The 22,290-nt window shown below is 44.1% G+C and overlaps 1 protein-coding gene across 2 annotated transcripts in view; it reads right to left on the bottom strand.

The window, feature by feature from the left end:
• Positions 1-22,290, bottom strand: part of LOC121580968 (solute carrier family 12 member 7-like) — a 95,401-nt gene that overhangs the window by 23,200 nt on the left and 49,911 nt on the right. For both annotated transcript variants that reach the window (XM_041896208.2, XM_041896209.2), the window contains exons 3-11: positions 20,798-20,929; positions 8,672-8,818; positions 7,405-7,459; positions 7,119-7,249; positions 6,660-6,901; positions 6,207-6,418; positions 4,330-4,497; positions 2,415-2,513; positions 2,259-2,316 (exon numbers count right to left, since the gene is read on the bottom strand). In XM_041896208.2, the coding sequence (XP_041752142.1) occupies positions 2,259-2,316; positions 2,415-2,513; positions 4,330-4,497; positions 6,207-6,418; positions 6,660-6,901; positions 7,119-7,249; positions 7,405-7,459; positions 8,672-8,818; positions 20,798-20,929 (1,244 nt within the window). The remainder of the gene's footprint in view (positions 1-2,258; positions 2,317-2,414; positions 2,514-4,329; positions 4,498-6,206; positions 6,419-6,659; positions 6,902-7,118; positions 7,250-7,404; positions 7,460-8,671; positions 8,819-20,797; positions 20,930-22,290) is intronic.

The following is a 22,290-nucleotide window of genomic DNA, read 5'->3' as shown; positions in this document are numbered from 1 at the left end:
TCAAGTTCCTTGGTGTCCACATCACCAACGAACTATCATGGTCCAAACACACCAAGACAGTCGTGAAGAGGGCACGACAAAGCCTATTCCCCCTCAGGAGACTGAAAAGATTTGGCATGGGTCCTCAGATCCTGAAGAAATTATACAGCTACACCATCAAGAGCATCCTGACTGGTTGCATCACCGCCTGGTATGGCAACTGCTTGGCCTCCGACCGCAAGGCACTACAGAGGGTAGTGCGTACGGCCCAGTACATCACTGGGGCCAAGCTTCCTGCCATCCAGGACCTCTATACCAGGCAGTGTCAGAGGAAGGCCCTCAAAATTGCCAAAGACTCCAGCCACCCTAGTCATAGACTGTTCTCTCTGCTACCGCACGGCAAGCGGTACCGGAGTGCCAAGTCTAGGTCCAAAAGACTTCTCAACAGCTTCTACCCCCAAGCCATAAGACTCCTGAACAGCTAATCATGGCTACCCGGACTATTTGCACTGCCCCCCACCCCATCTTTTTACGCTGCTGCTACTCTGTTAATTATTTATGCATAGTCACTTTAACTCTACCCACATGTACATATTACTTCAACTACCTCAACTAGCCGGTGCCCCCGCACATTGACTCTGCACCGGTACCCCCCTGTATATATAGCCTCCCTACTGTTATTTTATTTTACTTCTGCTCTTTTATTCAACAATTTTTTTGTTGTTGTTTTATTTGACTTTTTTATAAAAAAATAAATGCACTGTTGGTTAAGGGCTGTAAGTAAGCATTTCACTGTAATGTCTGCACCTGTTGTATTTGGCGCATGTAGCCAATAAAATTTCATTTTATTTGATATTGTACAAAACAGAACTAGACTGAAAGAAAGACAGACAAATTGAGAGACATAAATCTGAGCACATACTGTACACATCATGAAAAACCCATGTAATAAGCTTAGGCTGATTGGGACAGAACAGCTAAACACCCTACATCATGACATTGAACTTATTGGCACACAATGTTCTCTTTACAACGCTGTCCGTTTACGTGCAGTCTTTCCTTCTAAATGCGCAACAAGGGGCTATCTGTATGAATGACACAAATAGATATTTGATATAGAAATGATACAGAGCAGTGAAGGCTTCCGCATCAAAGTTACATAATGACATAACAGCTATTGACATGTTGTAAATAATAATAGTACTTACTTGGAATACTAACTGTGGAATAATAATAATAATAATAATAATAATAATAATAGATGTACAGTGGCTTGCGAAAGTATTCACCCCCCTTGGCATTTTTACTATTTTCTTGCCTTACAACCTGGAATTAAAATTGTTTTTTGGGGGGGTTGTTTCATTGATTTAAACAACATGCCTACCACTTTGAAGAGCCACCTTTTGCAGCAACTACAGCTACTAGTCTCTTGGGGTATGTCTCTATAAAATTGACACATCTAGCCACTGGGATATTTGCCCATTCTTCAAGGCAAAACTGCTCCAGCTCCTTCAAGTTGGATGGGTTCCGCTGGTGTTTGGTTCTTTTTTTCTTTAAGCAATGGCTTTTTTTTCACTCTTCTGTAAAGCCCAGCTCTGTGGAGTGTACGGCTTAAAGTGGTCCTATGGACAGATACTCCAATCTCCGCTGTGGAGCTTTGCAGCTCCTTCATGGTTATCTTTGGTCTCTTTGTTGCCTCTCTGATTAATGCCCTCCTTGCCTGGTCTGTGAGTTTTGGTGGGCGGCCATCTCTTAGCAGGTTTGTTGTGGTGCCATATTCTTTCCATTTTTTAATAATGGTGCTCCTTGGGATGTTCAAAGTTTTGGATATTTTTTTATAACCCAACCCTGATCTGTACTTCTCCACAACTTTGTCCCTGACCTGTTTAGAGAGCTCCTTGGTCTTCATGGTGCCGCTTCCTTGGTGGTGCCTCTTGCTTAGTGTTGTTGCAGACTCTGTGACTTCTGAAGGTAATTGGTTGCACCAGATCTTATTTAGGGGCTTCATAGCAAAAAGGGGTGAATACATATGCACGCACCACTTTTCCATTTTTTTGTTTTTACACTTTTTTGAAACAAGTAATTTTTTTCATTCCACTTCACCAATTTGGACTATTTTGTGTATGTCCATTACATTAAATGCAAATAAAAATCAATTTAAATTACAGGTTGTAATGCAACAAAATAGGAAAAACACCAAGGGGGATGAATACTTTTGCAAGGCACTGTATTTTATATAGCACTTTTCATTATAAAGATAATGCTTAAATAGTACTTACTTGTCTCTCAAAACGACACCCTCGATACAGGCACCAAATAGGACCACACAGGTCATGTCTGGGAGTTGTGTTTAAGATAGAAATAGTGCTGTATCACAGATCATACATGGACACACACCACACACAAACACACCACACCGGTTTCCCCAAGGATACAAATAAAAGAAGTAGTTGCTATGGCCAGGATGGTGCCGATGGGAATCGATCTCTGGGCATCTCTCAGGTCTCCAGATCTGTTGGAGCCCGCCATGATTCCTGTGACAGAAACACACACATACAGTGGGGGAAAAAGTATTTAGTCAGCCACCAATTGTTCAAGTTCTCCCACTTAAAAAGATGAGAGAGGCCTGTAATTTTCATCATAGGTACACGTCAACTATGACAGACAAAATGAGGAGAAAATTTTTCCAGAAAATCACATTGTAGGATTTTTAATGAATTTATTTGCAAATTATGGTGGAAAATAAGTATTTGGTCACCTACAAACAAGCAAAATGTCTGCCTCTCACAGACCTGTAACTTCTTCTTTAAGAGGCTCCTCTGTCCTCCACTCGTTACCTGTATTAATGGCACCTGTTTGAACTTGTTATCAGTATAAAAGACACCTGTCCACAACCTCAAACAGTCACACTCCAAACTCCACTATGGCCAAGACCAAAGAGCTGTCAAAGGACACCAGAAACAAAATTGTAGACCTGCACCAGGCTGGGAAGACTGAATCTGCAATAGGTAAGCAGCTTGGTTTGAAGAAATCAACTGTGGGAGCAATTATTAGGAAATGGAAGACATACAAGACCACTGATAATCTCCCTCGATCTTGGGCTCCACGCAAGATCTCACCCCGTGGGGTCAAAATGATCATAAGAACGGTGAGCAAAAATCCCAGAACCACACGGGGGGACCTAGTGAATGACCTGCAGAGAGCTGGGACCAAAGTAACAAAGCCTACCATCAGTAACACACTACGCCGCCAGGGACTCAAATCCTGCAGTGCCAGACGTGTCCCCCTGCTTAAGCCAGTACATGTCCAGGCCCGTCTGAAGTTTGCTAGAGTGCATTTGGATGATCCAGAAGAGGATTGGGAGAATGTCATATGGTCAGATGAAACCAAAATACAACTTTTTGGTAAAAACTCAACTCGTCGTGTTTGGAGGACAAAGAATGCTGAGTTGCATCCAAAGAACACCATACCTACTGTGAAGCATGGGGGTGGAAACATCATGCTTTGGGGCTGTTTTTCTGCAAAGGGACCAGGATGACTGATCCGTGTAAAGGAAAGAATGAATGGGGCCATGTATCGTGAGATTTTGAGTGAAAACCTCCTTCCATCAGCAAGGGCATTGAAGATGAAACGTGGCTGGGTCTTTCAGCATGACAATGATCCCAAACACAACGCCCGGGCAACGAAAGAGTGGCTTCGTAAGAAGCATTTCAAGGTCCTGGAGTGGCCTAGCCAGTCTCCAGACCTTAATCCCATAGAAAATCTTTGGAGGGAGTTGAAAGTCTGTGTTGCCCAGCGACAGCCCCAAAACATCACTGCTCTAGAGGAGATCTGCATGGAGGAATGGGCCAAAATACCAGCAACAGTGTGTGAAAACCTTGTGAAGACTTACAGAAAACGTTTGACCTGTGTCATTGCCAACAAAGGGTATATAACAAAGTATTGAGAAACTTTTGTTATTGACCAAATACTTATTTTCCACCATAATTTGCAAATAAATTCATAAAAAATCCTACAATGTGATTTTCTGGATTTCTTTTTCTCATTTTGTCTGTCATAGTTGACGTGTACCTATGATGAAAATTACAGGCCTCTCATCTTTTTAAGTGGGAGAACTTGCACAATTGGTGGCTGACTAAATACTTTTTTCCCCACTGTACAGAAGTTGAAATTCAGGAAATCACCATCATACATGAAGCAGAAAACACCATAACAGAAAATACATAGTTCTTCCAAACCGTAAGTTAAAGTAGCACCCCTACAATCTGCTTGAGGGTGCCAATCAATAAATAATGTAATATTATGGTAGCTACATTATGTCTATGGTGCCAATATGGCCGATATACCAACCTGTGACAGAGGGGAAGTAGATTCCCACCAGCAGAGTGAAGAAGGTTGAGATGTCATTGAAAATGTAAGGCTTGTAGATATCTCTGGAGTTATCCTGGGCTGGGACAGACGACAGATTCTTCTTCTCTACCAACATCCCACTCGGCCCGTAGTCACCCCACATGTTGTCTAAGGGGGACACAGAGGAGTCACATTATAGTAGACTATAAACTGTTTATATCCAAATGTTTTGTCATTAGCCATTTAAACATTTGTATTATGCAATAACACATGTATTCCAATTGAGAAATAACACAAAAAAAGATAGAACTATTTTGACTTCCTAATTCAAACAACAGGTTGAGAAGACAAACCTGGAATTTGTATAAGGATCCCCATTAGCCACTGCCAAGGCAGCAGCTACGGTTGCTGGGGTCCAAACAAGATTAAGGCAACTACATCACCATTTAAAAAATACACTGCTCAAAAAAATAAAGGGAACACTTAAATAACACAATGTAACTCCAAGTCAATCACACTTCTGTGAAATCAAACTGTCCACTTAGGAAGCAACACTGATTGACAATACATTTCACAAGTGGCTCAGGTAGTGCAGCTCATCCAGGATGGCACATCAATGCGAGCTGTGGCAAGAAGGTTTGCTGTGTCTGTCAGCGTAGTGTCCAGAGCATGGAGGCGCTACCAGGAGACAGGCCAGTACATCAGGAGACGTGGAGGAGGCCGTAGGAGGGCAACAACCCAGCAGCAGGACTGCTACCTCCGCCTTTGTGCAAGGAGGAGCAGGAGGAGCACTGCCAGAGCCCTGCAAAATGACCTCCAGCAGGCCACAAATGTGCATGTGTCTGCTCAAACGGTCAGAAACAGACTCCATGAGGGTGGTATGAGGGCCCGACGTCCACAGGTGGGGGTTGTGTTTACAGCCCAACACCGTGCAGGACGTTTGGCATTTGCCAGAGAACACCAAGATTGGCAAATTCGCCACTGGCGCCCTGTGCTCTTCACAGATCAAAGCAGGTTCACACTAAGCACATGTGACAGACGTGACTGTCTGGAGACGCCGTGGAGAACGTTCTGCTGCCTGCAACATCCTCCAGCATGACCGGTTTGGCGGTGGGTCAGTCATGGTGTGGGGTGGCATTTATTTTGGGGGCCGCACAGCCCTCCATGTGCTCGCCAGAGGAAGCCTGACTGCCATTAGGTACCGAGATGAGATCCTCATCCTCTAATTGCCAAACGTCAGCCTCGAAACCTTAATGACTTGGAGAAGATCTGCAAAGAGGAGTGGGACAAAATCCCTCCTGAGATGTGTGCAAACCTGGTGGCCAACTACAAGAAACGTCTGACCTCTGTGATTTTTTGCCACCAAGTACTAAGTCATGTTTTGCAGAGGGGTCAAATACTTATTTCCCTCATTAAAATGCAAATCAATTTATAACATTTTTGACATGCGTTTTTCTGGAATTTTTGTTGTTATTCTGTCTCTCACTGTTCAAATAAACCTACCATTCAAATTATAGACTGATCATGTCTTTGTCAGTGGGCAAAGGGGATCAAATACTTTTTTCCCCTCACTGTAACACATTATTACACCACTACTCTACCACTAAATATCTACAATACAACATGTATAATACCACAATGCAACAATATTATAACATTACAATGTATGTGTGTTAGCGTGTGTGTGTGCCTGTGTGTGTGTGTCTCTTCCCAGTCTGCGTTGTTCATGATAATACTTTGATAAGTTATGATATGACCATGGTAAGTGAGTAACTAGTAGTAAGAATGTAGTAGGCCTGGTAACATTTCTACTGTGTTGGTCTTCACCAAGCCTGTCCAGTGTAGTAATGTTCCCCAGACAGTGGGTTGTGGCTGACCTTTGATGACCCCACTGAGCAGGCCTGGGATGCCCTGGATCTCAGTCACGTTGTTCAGGGTAAAATATTCATCACAGGTAGCGTTGAGGTGGGGGCTGCCACAGAACAGCTCCCACAGCTTGGTGGTATACGTCACGTTCTTGATCACCTCAGTCTTCAAACACTTCTCAAAGTTGTGGTTCTGCAAGGAACGGTTCCCCAGGAGACAGATTCTGTAGGAAACATACAAATATCCATAAGGAGATTTTCTTGTGTAAAGAAAATATAATATTTTCCTTTTGGCCACTGTAACCGCTGCATAAAAGAGTCTACTAATATGTGTCTCTCTGATATCAGCCCTATAATATCAGATGACTGGTCATATACAGTGTGCATATTACTCTGACTAGACAAACACAGGCACAAGCATTTCCTATGCCAATAGACTAACTATAACTCATAAATCGAACTCACGGGAAGTCTGGTCGTTCTATGACGGTCTTGATGACTCCGGCGTAGATAGCCATGATGGAGAGCACCACACAGGTCAGGAAGACCAGGGCCAGCTTGTTGACATATCTGACCCCCACAAACACCACTAGAGCCATAAGTGCCAGACAGCAGGTCCCGTACACACGCATGTTATTCAGCATGGCTTCCGTCTCGTCCTCCTTCTTCTCTGCCACAAACACTGCATTGTTCGGCACGATGTACGTCTGGAACAAGAATAGGAGACAGCTAGGACACTAACTTCATGAAACATTGTTTGGGCCTGACCATGTGACATGTTCAGGAAAAACTCTGGGCCATTGTTATAGGCTATAACAAGGTATCAACTTCTGGAAGAGTCATGCGGTCATTAAAAACGCCTGGCTCGAAACATTGTGTACATCCTACAGTATATCATGACCAGGCATTCTGTTCCATCCTTACCAGTAGGATTTCAATAGTACCCAGAATGTACATGGAGCCAGCGAACGTTGTGCCAAGGTAGAAGCACAAGCCCACAGCCCCACCAAACTCTGGTCCCAAAGACCTGGAGATCATGTAGTAGGAGCCTCCGGCTGCATGGGGAAAGAGAACAGATCCAGGTAAAACCACCAAAATAAACCACCAAGGTAAAATATTGACAGTACTATAGTGTTAAATAACCATGTCTCCATAAAATCACAGGTTGAGGTTTCTTATTCAAGGTGAAAATAAGTTGAACTAGCATTACCTGGCACTACACCATTTGTTGCAATAGCGCTCATTGATATCGCTGTCAGCATGGTCTGTAAGGGAGGAAAAAAGACAAAATACTAGCATTGTTGGGTGTATGGATACAATTTCCTCAGGGAGTGAAAAATGAGATGGCTAAGATAGACAGAGAATACTACAGTATAGTACATGAAACTCCCCAAAAGAAAGGAAAGTAAAGTGCCTCCCGAGTGGCGCAGTGGTCTAAGGCACTGCATCGCAGTGCTAGCTGTGCCACTAGAGATCCTGGTTAGAGCTCTGTCGTAGCCGGCCGCGACCGGGAGACCCATGGGGTGGCGCACAATTGGCCCAGCGCCGTCCAGGGTAGGGGAGGGTTTGGCACGCTGACTCGGTCGCCAGGTGTACGGTGTTTCCTCCGGCACATTGGTGCGGCTGGCTTCCGGGTTAAGTGGGCACTGTGTCAAGAAGCAGTGCGGCTAGGTTGGGTTGTGTTTCGGAGGACGCACGACTCTCGAACTTCGCCTCTCCCGTGTCCGTACGGGAGTTGCAGCGATGGGACAAGACTGTAACTACCAATTGGATACCACGAAATTGGGGAGAAAAAAAGGGGGGTAAACTCCCCCACCCCCAAAAAAGAAGAAAAAAAAAGAAAGGAAAGTAAATACCATATTTTCCGCACTATAAGGCGCACCGGAGTATAAGCCGCAGCAGCTAAATTGAATGATATTGAATGATGTGTACATATATAAGCCGCACTGGACTATAAGCCGCAGGTGTTTTAATGTTTAATTACCATATGTAAGGGTTCGTGCACAGAGGGGATTGTCGGGAAAGAGACAAACTGTCTCGCTCTCGTAATGTCTGTCTGTCTTGCTCTCGTTCTGTCTCTCGTTCTGTCTCTCGTACCATTCTCGGTTCCACTTTTACTTTTGCGCGCTACCTGTCTCACTCTTTTCCGGCCTCCAGCTTTTCCTGCTGGAGCCCGCCGCTTAAAGGTGGGGGGCGCGGACCGGTCATAGAGCCCATAGAGTTAAAGTTGGTGGACTGTAACCTGTAAAATCCATAGATTTAGGAGGTCTTCTAGTGGCCGTTAGCTGTAAAAATCCATAGATTAGCCGCACCGTTATATAAGCCGCAGGGTCGAAAAATTGGAAAAAGGCGCGGCTTATAGTCCGAAAATTACGGTAGTCAAAAGGGAGGAAAGTAAATAGTCATACTAGATGTATTGTAGACCTATATTACTCACACCTTAGTACTCTTACATAGTTCTATTGAAAAGTACTCACACAGGTGCAGCACATGACGACAATAGCGAAGGACTCCATGATGCCAGCGGTGCCAACGATCCAGGTAAGACGCAGGAAGAGGATGACTCCCAGGAGGTTCTGCATGCAGGGCAGGTACACACCGATGAATGTGCCCATCTGAGGACTCTAGAGGTGCCAATGTAGAGGGCCAGGGAAGAGGAGATAGGATTACCATGAGTCAGGTTATGGTACAGTAGGGCCTTGTAAGGTATACTGTAACGCCGCAATAAAGAGTACAATACAATATAATATTGTACAATCCTGTATTTTATTTAATTTTTATGTATTTTTCATTTATTGAATATTAAAAACATACAATCTACCTGTAGTGAAGCCGCTCAACATTTACATTACATTCAGTCATCTAACAGAGCGGCCCACAGAAGCAACCAGGGTCAACACCCTACCCAAGGGCACGTTCACAGATCTCCCACCAAGTCAAAACAGGGACCCAAACCAGCGACCTATCGGCCACCGGCCCAAGCTCCCAACCACCAGGCCAACAGCTGCCCCTCAACCATCCGAGACCCCCACCCCTTTCCTATTTATGCTTTTTATATTCCTCCGCCAGTTTTGATCCTATATATTGGGCAGACAAACCAGTTCCCTACCTCCTCCCGCTGCCACATGCCTCCTCCAATTGGTTTTAATCTTGGATTGAGCAGACCTTCCCATACAATTCATAACTCTACCATTCCAATATCATTTAAAAACAAAATACCCTTTTTCAAATATATTTTCCATAAATACAGGTATTTTCTCAACCGGCACATTTGAGTTCAACCATAATATTTATTGTCATATTTATTCTATCTTTTCAGGGGGATGAAATTGGAATTGTAACCAGCTCTGCAATGCTTGTTTGAAAAAGAGAGATACTTTGAAAAAGGTTTCATTTTCAAAAAATTGAAAATTAGACATGGCAATCTGCACAAAGGCAAAAAGGCAATTTTTAAATAATGGATAAGCTTTTCTTAGTAATCTAAGTAAAAAGTGTGTGTATAAGTGAAGCTTTTAGAGAGAGTTTAGTTGTTTTATATTTAAATCATCTCAACTAACCCAGTTCACACATTATCTTGTCTGATTTAGCATCGCAGATAACAAAATATTTTTTGCTCATCTGATTTGAAAAAATAATAAAATCAGGAGTAGCTAGCGCCATAAGTAAGTGAGTAAAATGAGATATGACTAAGGAGTTAATCAGTGTAATTCTTCCATAAATAGACCTCTCCATGGTTGCAGGATCTTGTCTATTTCTACTAGTTACCTATTGAAATTAATGTTTTAATACGTAATATGTTACACTTATCATAATTAAGTTTTAGCCCAGAGAGTCCAGAAGTGTTACCTTCAATGAGATATTGCAGGGATCTAGCTTGCGGACTTAATATAAAACTTGAGTCGTCGGCATACACGGTCACCTTTGTTTTTAAGCCTTGGATTTCTAATCCTCTAATGTTGTTATTTGATCTGATTTTAATAGTTAGCATTTTGATGGCCATTACGAATAGATATGGTGACAGCGGACACCCTTGTTTAACTCCTCTTGACAATTCAAAACTGTCTGAGAAGTGGCCACTATTTACTATTTTACACCTGGGGTTGCTATACATTACTTTTACCCATTGAATAAGAGTCTCACTGAAATTGAAGAAAATCCAGGCATTTATACAGTGCATTCGGAAAGTATTCCGAGCTCTTCACTTTTTCCACATTTTGTTATATTACAGCCTTATTATAAAATTGATTAAATTGTTTTTTTCCCCTAACCAATCTCCACACAATACCTCATAATGACAAAGCAAAAACAGGTTTTTAGAAATGTTAGCAAATGTATTAAAAAGAAAAAACTGAAATACCTTATAAGTATTCAGACCCTTTGCTATGAGACTCGAAATTGAGCTCAGGTGCATCCTGTTTCCATTGATTATCCTTGAGATATTTCTACAACTTGATTGGAGTCCACCTGTGGTAGATTCAATTGATTGGACATAATTTGGAAAGGCACACACCTTCTATATAAGGTCCCACAGTTGACAGTGCATGTCAGAGCAAAAACCAAGCTATGAGGTCGAAGGAATTGTCCGTAGAGCTCCGAGACAGGATTGTGTCAAGGCACAGATCTGGGGAAGGGTACCAAAAAAGTTCTGCAGCATTGAAGGTCCCCAAGAACACAGTGGCCTCCATCATTCTTAAATGGAAGAAGTTTGGAACCACAAAGACTCTTCCTAGAGCTGGCCGCCCGGCCAAACTGAGCAATCGGGAGACAAGGGCATTGGTCAGGGAGGTGACCAAGAACCCAAATTGTCACTCTGAAGGAGCTCCAGAGTTCCTCTGGGGAGATGGGAGAACCTTCCAGAAAAACTACCATCTCTGCAGCACTCCAACAATCAGGCCTTTATGGTAGAGTGGCCAGACGGAAGCCACTCTTCAATAAAAGGCACATGACAGTCCGCTTTGAGTTTGCCAAAAGGCACCTAAAGGACTCTCAGACCATGAGAAACAAGATTATCTGGTCTGATGAAACCAAGATTGAACTCTTTGGCCTGAATACCAAGCGTCACGTCTGGAGGAAACCTGGCACCATCCCTACCGTGAAGCATGGTGGTGGCAGCATCATGCTTTGGGATGTTTTTCAGCGGCAGAGAATAGTCAGGATCAAGGGAAGAGAAAGATCATTGAAGGAAAGATGCTCCAGAGCACTCAGGACCTCAGACTGGGGTGGAGGTTCACCTTCTAAAAGGACAACAACCCTAAGCACACAGCCAAGACAACGCAGGAATGGCATCGGGACAAGTCTCTGAATGTCCTTGAGTGGCCCAGCCAGAGCCCAGACTTGAACCCAATCGAACATCTCTGGAGAGACCTGAAAATAGCTGTGCTGCGACGCTCCCCATCCAACCTGCCAGAGCTTGAGAGGATCTGCAGAGAAGAATGGGAGAAACTCGCCAAATACATGTGCCCCAAGCTTGTAGCGTCATACCCAAGAAGCCTCGAGGATGTAATCACTGCCAAAAGGTCCTTCTCCGTGGCCGACGTGAGTAAGACATTTAAGCATGTTAACCCCCGCAAGGCTGCCGGCCCAGACAGCATCCCTAGCCGCGTCCTCAGAGCATGTGCAGACCAGCTGGCTGGTGTGTTTACAGACATATTCAATCTCTCCCTATCCCAGTCTGCTGTCCCCACATGCTTCAAGATGGCCACCATTGTTCCTGTACCCAAGAAAGCAAAGGTAACTGAACTAAATGACTATCGTCCCGTAGCACTCACCTCTGTCATCATGAAGTGCTTTGAGAGACTAGTCAAGGATCATCTTTTTTTTAGTCATATCACCTCTACCTTACCGGTCACCCTAGACCCACTTCAAATTTGCTTACCGCCCCAATAGATCCACAGACGATGCAATCGCCATCACACTGCACACTGTTCTATCCCACCTGGACAAGAGGAATACAAACAGTGGGGAGAACAAGTATTTGATACACTGCCGATTTTGCAGGTTTTCCTACTTACAAAGCATGTAGAGGTCTGTAATTTTTATCATAGGTACACTTCAACTGTGAGAGACGGAATCTAGAATCTAGAAAATCACATTGTATGATTTTTAAGTAATTAATTTGCATTTTATTGCATGACATAAGTATTTGATACATCAGAAAAGCAGAACTTAATATTTGGTACAGAAACCTTTGTTTGCAATTACAGAGATCATACGTTTCCTGTAGGTCTTGACCAGGTTTGCACACACTGCAGCAGGGATTTTGGCCCACTCCTCCATACAGACCTTCTCCAGATCCTTCAGGTTTCGGGGCTGTCGCTGGGCAATGCGGACTTTCAGCAAGATTTTCTATTGGGTTCAGGCCTGGAGACTGGCTAGGCCACTCCTGGACCTTGAGATGCTTCTTACGGAGCCACTCCTTAGTTGCCCTGGCTGTGTGTTTCGGGTCGTTGTCATGCTGGAAGACCCAGCCACGACCCATCTTCAATGCTCTTACTGAGGGAAGGAGGTAGTTGGCCAAGATCTCGCGATACATGGCCCCATCCATCCTCCCCTCAATACGGTGCAGTCGTCCTGTCCCCTTTGCAGAAAAGCATCCAGTATGTTTCCACCACCATGCTTCACGGTTGGAATGGTGTTCTTGGGGTTGTACTCATCCTTCTTCTTCCTCCAAACACAGCGAGTGGAGTTTAGACCAAAAAGCTATATTTTTGTCTCATCAGACCACATGACCTTCTCCCATTCCTCCTCTGGATCATCCAGATGGTCATTGGCAAACTTCAGACGGGCCTGGACATGCGCTGGCTTGAGCAGGGGGACATTGCGTGCGCTGCAGGATTTGAATCCATGACGGCGTAGTGTGTTACTAATGGTTTTCTTTGAGACTGTGGTCCCAGCTCTCTTCAGGTCGTTGACCAGGTCCTGCCGTGTAGTTCTGGGCTGATCCCTCACCTTCCTCATGATCATTGATACCCCACGAGGTGAGATCTTGCATAGAGCCCCAGACCGAGGGTGATTTAGAGCCCCAGACCGAGGGGGATTTAGATTCCGTCTCTCAAAAACTCTAGACCACCTTTAGTCCACACACAGAGACGCATACAAAGCTCTCCCTCGCCCTCCATTTGGCAAATCTGACCATAACTCTATCCTCCTGATTCCTGCTTATAAGCAAAAACTAAAGCAGGAAGCACCAGTGACTCGGTTAATAAAAAAGTGGTCAGATGACGCAGATGCTAAGCTACAGGACTGTTTTGCTAGCACAGACTGGAACATGTTCCGGGATTCTTCAGACAGCATTGAGGAGTACACCACATCAGTCACTGGCTTCATCAATAAGTGCATCGATGATGTCGTCCCCCACAGTGACCGTACGTACATACCCCAACCAGAAGCCATGGATTACAGGAAACATCCGCACTGAGCTAAAGGGTAGAGCTGCCGCTTTCAAGGAACGGGACTCTAACCCGGACGCTTATAAGAAATCCCGCTATGACCTCCGACGAACCATCAAACAGGCAAAGAGTCAATACAGGTCTAAGATTGAATCGTACTACACTGGCTCTGACGCTCGTCGGATGTGGCAGGGCTTGAAAACTATTACAGACTACAAAGGGAAGCACAGCCGCGAGCTGCCCAGTGACACAAGCCTACCAGACGAGCTAAACCACTTCTATGCTCGCTTCGAGGCAAGCAACACTGAAGCATGCATGAGAGCACCAGCTGCTCCGGATGACTATGTGATCACGCTCTCCGTAGCCGATGTGAGTAAGACTTTTAAGCAGGTCAACATTCACAAGGCCGCAGGGCCAGACGGATTACCAGGACGTGTACTCCGAGCATGTGCTGACCAACTGGCAAGTGTCTTCACTGACATTTTCAACATGTCCCTGACTGAGTCTGTAATACCAACTTGTTTCAAGCAGACCACCATAGTCCCCGTTCCCAAGGACTCTAAGATAACCTGCCTAAATGACTACCGACCCGTAGCACTGACGTCTGTAGCCATGAAGTGCTTTGAAAGGCTGGTCATGGCTCACATCAACAGCATTATCCCAGAAACCCTAGACCCACTCCAATTTGCATACCGCCCCAACAGATCCACAGATGATGCAATCTCTATTGCACTCCACACTGCCCTTTCCCACCTGGACAAGAGGAACACCTACGTGAGAATGCTATTCATTGACTACAGCTCAGCATTCAACACCATAGTGCCCTCTAAGCTCATCACTAAGCTAAGGATCCTGGGACTAAACACCTCCCTCTGCAACTGGATCCTGGACTTCCTGACGGGCCACCCCCAGGTGGTAAGGGTAGGTAACAACACATCTGCCACACTGATCCTCAACACGGGGGGCCCCTCAGGGGTGCGTGCTCAGTCCCCCTCCTGTACTCTCTGTTCACCCATGACTGCATGGCCAGGCACGACTCCAACACCATCATTAAGTTTGCCGACGACACAACAGTGGTAGGCCTGATCACCGACAACGATGAGACAGCCTATAGGGAGGAGGTCAGAGATCTGGCCGTGTGGTGCCAGGACAACAACCTCTCCCTCAACGTGACCAAGACAAAGGAGATGATTGTGGACTACAGGAAAAAAAAGAGGACTGAGCACGCCCCCATTCTCATCGACGGGGCTGTAGTGGAACAGGTTGAGAGCTTCAAGTTCCTTGGTGTCCACATCACCAACGAACTATCATGGTCCAAACACACCAAGACAGTCGTGAAGAGGGCACGACAAAGCCTATTCCCCCTCAGGAGACTAAAAAGATTTGGCATGGGTCCTCAGATCCTCAAAAAATTATACAGCTGCACCATCGAGAGCATCCTGACTGGTTGCATCACCGCCTGGTATGGCAACTGCTTGGCCTCCGACCGCAAGGCACTACAGAGGCTAGTGCGTACGGCCCAGTACATCACTGGGGCAAAGCTTCCTGCCATCCAGGACCTCTATACCAGGCGGTGCCAGAGGAAGGCCCTCAAAATTGTCAAAGACTCCAGCCACCCTAGTCATAGACTGTTCTCTCTGCTACCGCACGGCAAGCGGTACCGGAGTGCCAAGTCTAGGTCCAAAAGACTTCTCAACAGCTTCTACCCCCAAGCCATAAGACTCCTGAACAGCTAATCATGGCTACCCGGACTATTTGCACTGCCCCCCCCACCCCATCTTTTACGCTGCTGCTACTCTGTTAAGTATTTATGCATAGTCACTTTAACTCTACCCACATGTACATATTACCTCAACTACCTCAACTAGCCGGTGCCCCCCGCACATTGACTCTGCAACGGTACCCCCCTGTATATATAGCCTCCCTACTGTCACTTTATTTTACTTCTGCTCTTTTTTTTCTCAACACTTTTTTTGTTGTTGTTGTTTTATTTTTACTTTTTTGTTTAAAATAAATGCACTGTTGGTTAAGGGCTGTAAGTAAGCATTTCACTGTAATGTCTGCACCTGTTGTATTCGGCGCATGTGACAAATAAAATTTGATTTGATTTGATTGACCGTCATCTTGAACTTCTTCCATTTTCTAATAATTGCGCCAACAGTTGTTGCCTTCTCACCAAGCTGCTTGCCTATTGTCCTGTAGCCCATCCCAGCCTTGTGCAGGTCTACAATTTTATCCCTGATGTCCTTACACAGCTCTCTGGTCTTGGCCATTGTGGAGAGGTTGGAGTCTGTTTGATTGAGTGTGTGGACAGGTGTCTTTTATACAGGTAACGAGTTCAAACAGGTGCAGTTAATACAGGTAATGAGTGGAGAACAGGAGGGCTTCTTAAAGAAAAACTAACAGGTCTGTGAGAGCCGGAATTCTTACTGGTTGGTAGGTGATCAAATACTTATGTCATGCAATAAAATGCAAATTAATTACTTAAAAATCATACAATGTGATTTTCTGGATTTTTGTTTTAGATTCCGTCTCTCACAGTTGAAGTGTACCTATGATAAAAAATTACAGACCTCTACATGCTTTGTAAGTAGGAAAACCTGCAAAATCGGCAGTGTATCAAATACTTGTTCTCCCCACTGTATGTAAGAATGCTGTTCATTGACTATAACTCAGCATTCAACACCATAGTACCCTCCAAGCTCATCATTAAGCTGTAGGCCCTGGGTCTGAACCCCGCCCTGTGCAACTGGGTCCTGGACCTCCTGACGTGCCGCCCCCAGGTGGTGAAGGTAGGAAACAACATCTCCACTTCACTGATCCTCAACACTGGGGCCCCTCAAGGGTGCATGCTCAGCCCCCTCCTGTACTCCCTGTTCACCCATGACTGCGTGGCCAAGCACGCCTCCAACTCAAATCATCAAGTTTGCAGACGACACAACAGTAGTAGGCTTGATTACCAACAATGACGAGACAGCCTACAGGGAGGAGGTGAGGGCTCTGGGAGTGTGGCGCCAGGAAAATAACCTCTCACTCAATGTCAACAAAACAAAGGAGATGATCGTGGACTTAAGGAAACAGCAGAGGGTGCACCCCCCTATCCACATCGACGGGACAGCAGTGGAGAAGGTAGAATGCTTCAAGTTCCTTGGCGTACACATCACTGACAAACTGAATTGATTCACCCACACAGACAGTGTGGTGAAGAAGACGCAACAGAGACTCTTCAACCTCAGGAGGCTGAAGAAATTTGGCTTGGCACTTAAAACCCACAAACTTTTACAGATGCACAATTAAGAGCATCCTGTTGGGCTGCATCACCACCTGGTACGGCAACTGCACCACCCGCAACCGCAGGGCTCTCCAGAGAGTGGTGCGGTCTGCCGAATACATTACTGGGGGCAAACTACCCGCCCTCCAGGACACCTACAGCACCCGATGTCACAGGAAGGCCAAAAAGATCATCAAGGAGATCAACTACCTGAGCCACTGCCTGTTCACCCCGCTATCATCCAGAAGGCAAGGTCAGTACAGGTGCATCAAAGCGGGGACCGAGAGACTGAAAAACAGCTTCTATCTCAAGGCCATCAGACTGTTAAATAGCCATCACTAGCACATTAGAGGCTGCTGCTGCCTATTGAAATCACTGACCACTTTAAGAAATGGAACACTAGTCACTTTAATAATGTTTACATATCTTGCATTAGTCATCTCATATGTATATACTGCATTCTATAATATTCTACTGTATTTTAGTCCATGCCGCTCTGTCATTGCTCGTCCATATATGTATATATTCGTAATTCCATTCCTTACTTAGATTTGTGTGTATTGGGTATATGTTGTGAAGTTGTTAGATATTACTTTTTAGATATTACTGCACTGTCGGAGCTAGAAGCACAAGCATTTCGCTACACCCGCAATAACATCTGCTAAACACGTGTATCTGACAAATAACATTTGATTTGAAAGTACTGAGTAAAGGGTCTGAATACTTATGCAAATGTGATATTTCCGTTTTTTTTATATATATACATTTGCACACACACAAAATGGGGTATTGTGTGTAGATTTGGTGAAAAAACAATTTAATCAATTTTAGAATAAGGCTGTAACGTAACAAAATGTGGAAAAAGTCAAGGGGTCTGAATATTTTACGAATGCAATGTATATAAAATCCAGTCTTACTTTATCAAAGTCCTTTTAAAAATCTGCTATAAATAGCAGGCCTGGTTTCTTAGATGTTTCATGTTGTTCTATTATTTCTACTAGTTGTCGTATATTATCTCCAATGTATCATCCATGTAAAAAACCTGTCTGATCAGGATAAACAATACCCGGTAAAACCTTTTTAATTCTGAGTGCTATATATTTCACTAGTATTTTTGCATCACAACATTGACGTGTAAGAGGCCTCCAGTTTTTTAGATGGACTGGATCTTTAGATTTGCCATCTGGGTCTTGTTTTAATAATAGTAAAATCAGAACTTTCTACTGAGTACCTGACAGACTACCATTTCTATAGTAGATAAAACATGCTAATAATGGAGCTTTGAGTATATAAAAAAGGCTTGATATACCTCTACCCGTATAACATCAAGCCCTGGGGTTTTTCCAGACTGATAGAATTCAGTCTGAAAAAGTTATTCCTCTGTAAAAACATCTGCTTAAAATATTTAGCTTCCTCTTTTAAAATATAATTCAGAGAATCATAGCTGACTCCGTCTTTAGTAACGGGTTTCTGCAAATTCATTTTGGCAGCATTCCTGTGTTGGAGATTCAGGAAGAATTTGTTGCATTTTTCTCCATATTCCATCCAGTTTGCTTTATTTTCGTAATAGATTACATTAGATCATCCTTGAATAAGTTCCTCCAGTTCTTTTTGTTTTCCTCTAACTTGTTATTCGTGTCTCTGTAGTACCGTTTTTATTGCTATCTACCTGTACTATTAGTTTGTGTATTTCCCTTGTTAGTCTTGTCTCTTTAGACAGAAACTGTTTGTTTTTTTACTGATGAATATTGAATGACCTCTGAAGGTACATTTAAAGGTATCCCAAACAATAAGGGGATTTGCTTAAACCTATATTGCACTGGAAAAATTCAGTTAAGAATTATTTGACTTAGTTAAGAATAAATTGTCCTCCAGTAGACTTGGATAAAATGTCCAATATCTCCGTCCACGTGGAAATTCTGTAAGAGTCATGTGAAGGCCAATTAGATGATGGCCCGATTGCATTCTGTCTCCTGTCAATACTTTTTAACCTTCGATGCAAGAGAGAAAGAGAAAAGAAAGTAGTCAAGACGACTAGCTTGATTAAATCTCCTGTACAATACATTTTACAGCTGAGATTACAAGGTCAATTGGCATTCTCCGGCAGATTATTTTTAGTCTACACATGTAATGTGGGCAAAAAGAGCTGACAAACTTATCAGAGCCGTACACTATTTGGTAAATATTTATTTTATAATTGGCTCATTAGCAACCATCAAACCATCTCAGTTGGAACGCGGTCACTGGCAGCATAAAAAACACAATGGTGACGTCAATGGTGTGAGGTCAGCTGCTTAACTGTGCCCTGTAGTGATATGATTCAAACCCAGTTTCAGGAAACCCCATCATTTAGCTAGGTTACTCATTACACTAAACGTATACAATACCGTCACATGCAAACCATACCACCCCAATCCTCCTACAACAATTCTCACCACACAAGTTGTTTTGTTTTAAGCCTGTTCCATCCCCCATCCATCTTCTTGTGTTTGTAAGTGAAGTTTTACAAATATTGTCTGATAACTTTATGTAAACGCAACTGACAAATTGATTGCAGAATAAATGTGCGTCACAGTTTGGAATTTAGAACTTCAATAATTCAATTTCTGGGGTCTATGGAGAGAGAGTGGACATAGGATTACGTTTGCACTGGCATGCATTTCAGACAGTGAGTGGACAGATTTATTGCTCAAATACATTGCAATGTCCTTTCTGCATTTAAGAAAACATAAGAAGTAAATCCTTCCTTAATCTCTTGTGGACAGTCTAAGTAAACATCACTGGTACAAATTACGCAATATTTTAGTCCTGGGTTAACTGAGATGAATCCTTCCTCGGTGCTCAGCCCATTGTCAGCATGACCCCTTCATTCTCACATATAATAACAGTAAAGCATTTTAAGTTGAAAACATGACGTTGAGATCCTTGCAGTCCTCCAGAGAAATCAACAGAACGAGTCAGTAAAATAATACTATATCGTTTCTGTTTGCATGTAATACAGCTCGGAAAGCAGGACGATCCAAATATAACACCCAAACACAATGCTACACAGTGTACAGTAACAGGCTACCTTTACAATGATCTGTTTTGACCTCATCACAGCCATTCAATCCATGCCCTGATCACCACAGGATAAATTAACAATTTCAGTGTTATCCACCGATTGCTGACACAGGCGCCCCCCCCCCTGTATGCCCCACAAAGTTACAACGCCCCCTACTCTTTTGAGATCAGAGAACCCTCCCAAACACACCTACAATAACATCAACAGTGCCCCCCCCACCCAAAAAAAGCAGCCACTGCATAAATACAGTACAGTACATACCATATATCCCATAAGACAACACAGCCCTCTCTCAATACTGCTGTTGGTTCTCATGTACGCCTTTTTACCAGTGTCAATGTGGCCCTTGTTCATAGACCATTCAAAACCTGGAGTGGCATCTTTACGATCCACTCTTTGTCTCCACAACCTCCCTCCCCAAGCCAATCAGATCTCCAGCAAGGAGGTGTGCTGGAGTAATTGTCAGGGGACAGAGGCATGGTTTCTGTGGCCTTGCGGTGGTGCTCTGACGCTAAAGAGCAACAGTAGGGGTATTTCTTTGGTTGGTATTGGTAGCAACAGCTAAAAGGATGTGAAGGCAGCTATAAAAGAAGTTTGCTCGAGGCCTGGCATCAGTTGTATCAAAAAGAAGCCTGAGAGAACCCAGCCTGTGGTCACAAGAATGCTGCATTATATTCTCAAATTCTCACTCTGTTCTCAGAGGAGCTGCGGCACAGCCATCACACTCACCAGCCAAGGTTGGTTTGCACGATAATAATAAAGCTTTTTTTCTGATACAACAACAATTTTCTTGTCAAGTGGATTGAGAGTTAATACAATGTCTGTCTTCTACTGAACCACTGGGATGACTTCTCAGTAATGCACAAAGGTCATACTGTACCTTGACTCTAATCTTTGTGACCCCCTCCTCATTCTCGTACTCCTCGTGCTCAGTGACCCCCTGGGTGAGGTTGGTGTAGTTGGCCAGCTTGTTGAGGAGAGAGGACACCATGGGGTTGCTCTCAATCTCTTCCTGTCAATAAGGACACAACGACATTGAAATCGAGACACCATGGCATTGAAGACATCCTAGTATAAAATAAACAAATGCAACACGTTTGGATGATATGTAGTCTACAACATAATCCAGGTAAGCATTTAGCTCCCACTTTAGGTTAAGTGGCATAAAACCTGTGGTAATTACAGTGAGGGAAAAAAGTATTTGATCCCCTGCTGATTTTGTACGTTTGCCCACTGACAAAGAAATGATCAGTCTATAATTTTAATGGTAGGTTTATTTGAACAGTGAAAGACAGAATATCAACAAAAAAATCCAGAAAAACGCATGTCAAAAATGTTATAAATTGATTTGCATTTTAATGAGGGAAATAAGTATTTGACCCCTCTGCAAAACATGACCTTGTACTTGGTGGCAAAACCCTTGTTGGCAATCACAGAGGTCAGACGTTTCCTGTAGTTGGCCACCAGGTTTGCACACATCTCAGGAGGGATTTTGTCCCACTCCTCTTTGCAGATCTTCTCCAAGACATTAAGGTTTCGAGGCTGACGTTTGGCAACTCGAACCTTCAGCTCCCTCCACAGATTTTCTATGGGAATAAGGTCTAGAGACTGGCTAGGCCACTCCAGGACCTTAATGTGCTTCTTCTTGAGCCACTCCTTTGTTGCCTTGGCCGTGTGTTTTGGGTCATTGTCATGCTGGAATACCCATATACGACCCATTTTCAATGCCCTGGCTGAGGGAAGGAGGTTCTCACCCAAGATTTGACGGTACATGGCCCTGTCCATCGTCCCTTTGATGCGGTGAAGTTGTCCTGTCCTCTTAGCAGAAAAACACCCCCAAAGCATAATGTTTCCACCTCCATGTTTGACGGTGGGGATGGTGTTCTTGGGGTCATAGGCAGCATTCCTCCTCCTCCATACACGGCGAGTTGAGTTGATGCCAAAGAGCTCAATTTTGGTCTCATCTGACCACAACACTTTCACCCAGTTCTCCTCTGAATCATTCAGATGTTCATTGGCAAACTTCAGATGGCCCTGTATGTGCTTTCTTGAGCAGGGGGACCTTGCGGGCGCTGCAGGATTTCAGTCCTTCACGGCGTAGTGTGTTACCAATTGTTTTCTTGGTGACTATGGTCCCAGCTTCCTTGAGATCATTGACAAGATCCTCCCGTGTAGTTCTGGGCTGATTCCTCACCGTTCTCACGATCATTGCAACTCTACGAGGTGAGATCTTGCATGGAGGCCCAGGCCGAGGGAGATTGACAGTTATTTTGTGTTTCTTCCATTTGCGAATAATCGCACCAACTGTTGTCACCTTCTCACCAAGCTGCTTGGCTATGGTCTTGTAGCCCATTCCAGCCTTGTGTAGGTCTA

Source organism: Coregonus clupeaformis, chromosome 14, assembly GCF_020615455.1.
Source record: "Coregonus clupeaformis isolate EN_2021a chromosome 14, ASM2061545v1, whole genome shotgun sequence".
NCBI lineage: Eukaryota > Metazoa > Chordata > Actinopteri > Salmoniformes > Salmonidae > Coregonus > Coregonus clupeaformis.
Note: the sequence above shows the minus strand (reverse complement) of the source record. Positions and strands in the feature narration are given on the sequence as shown.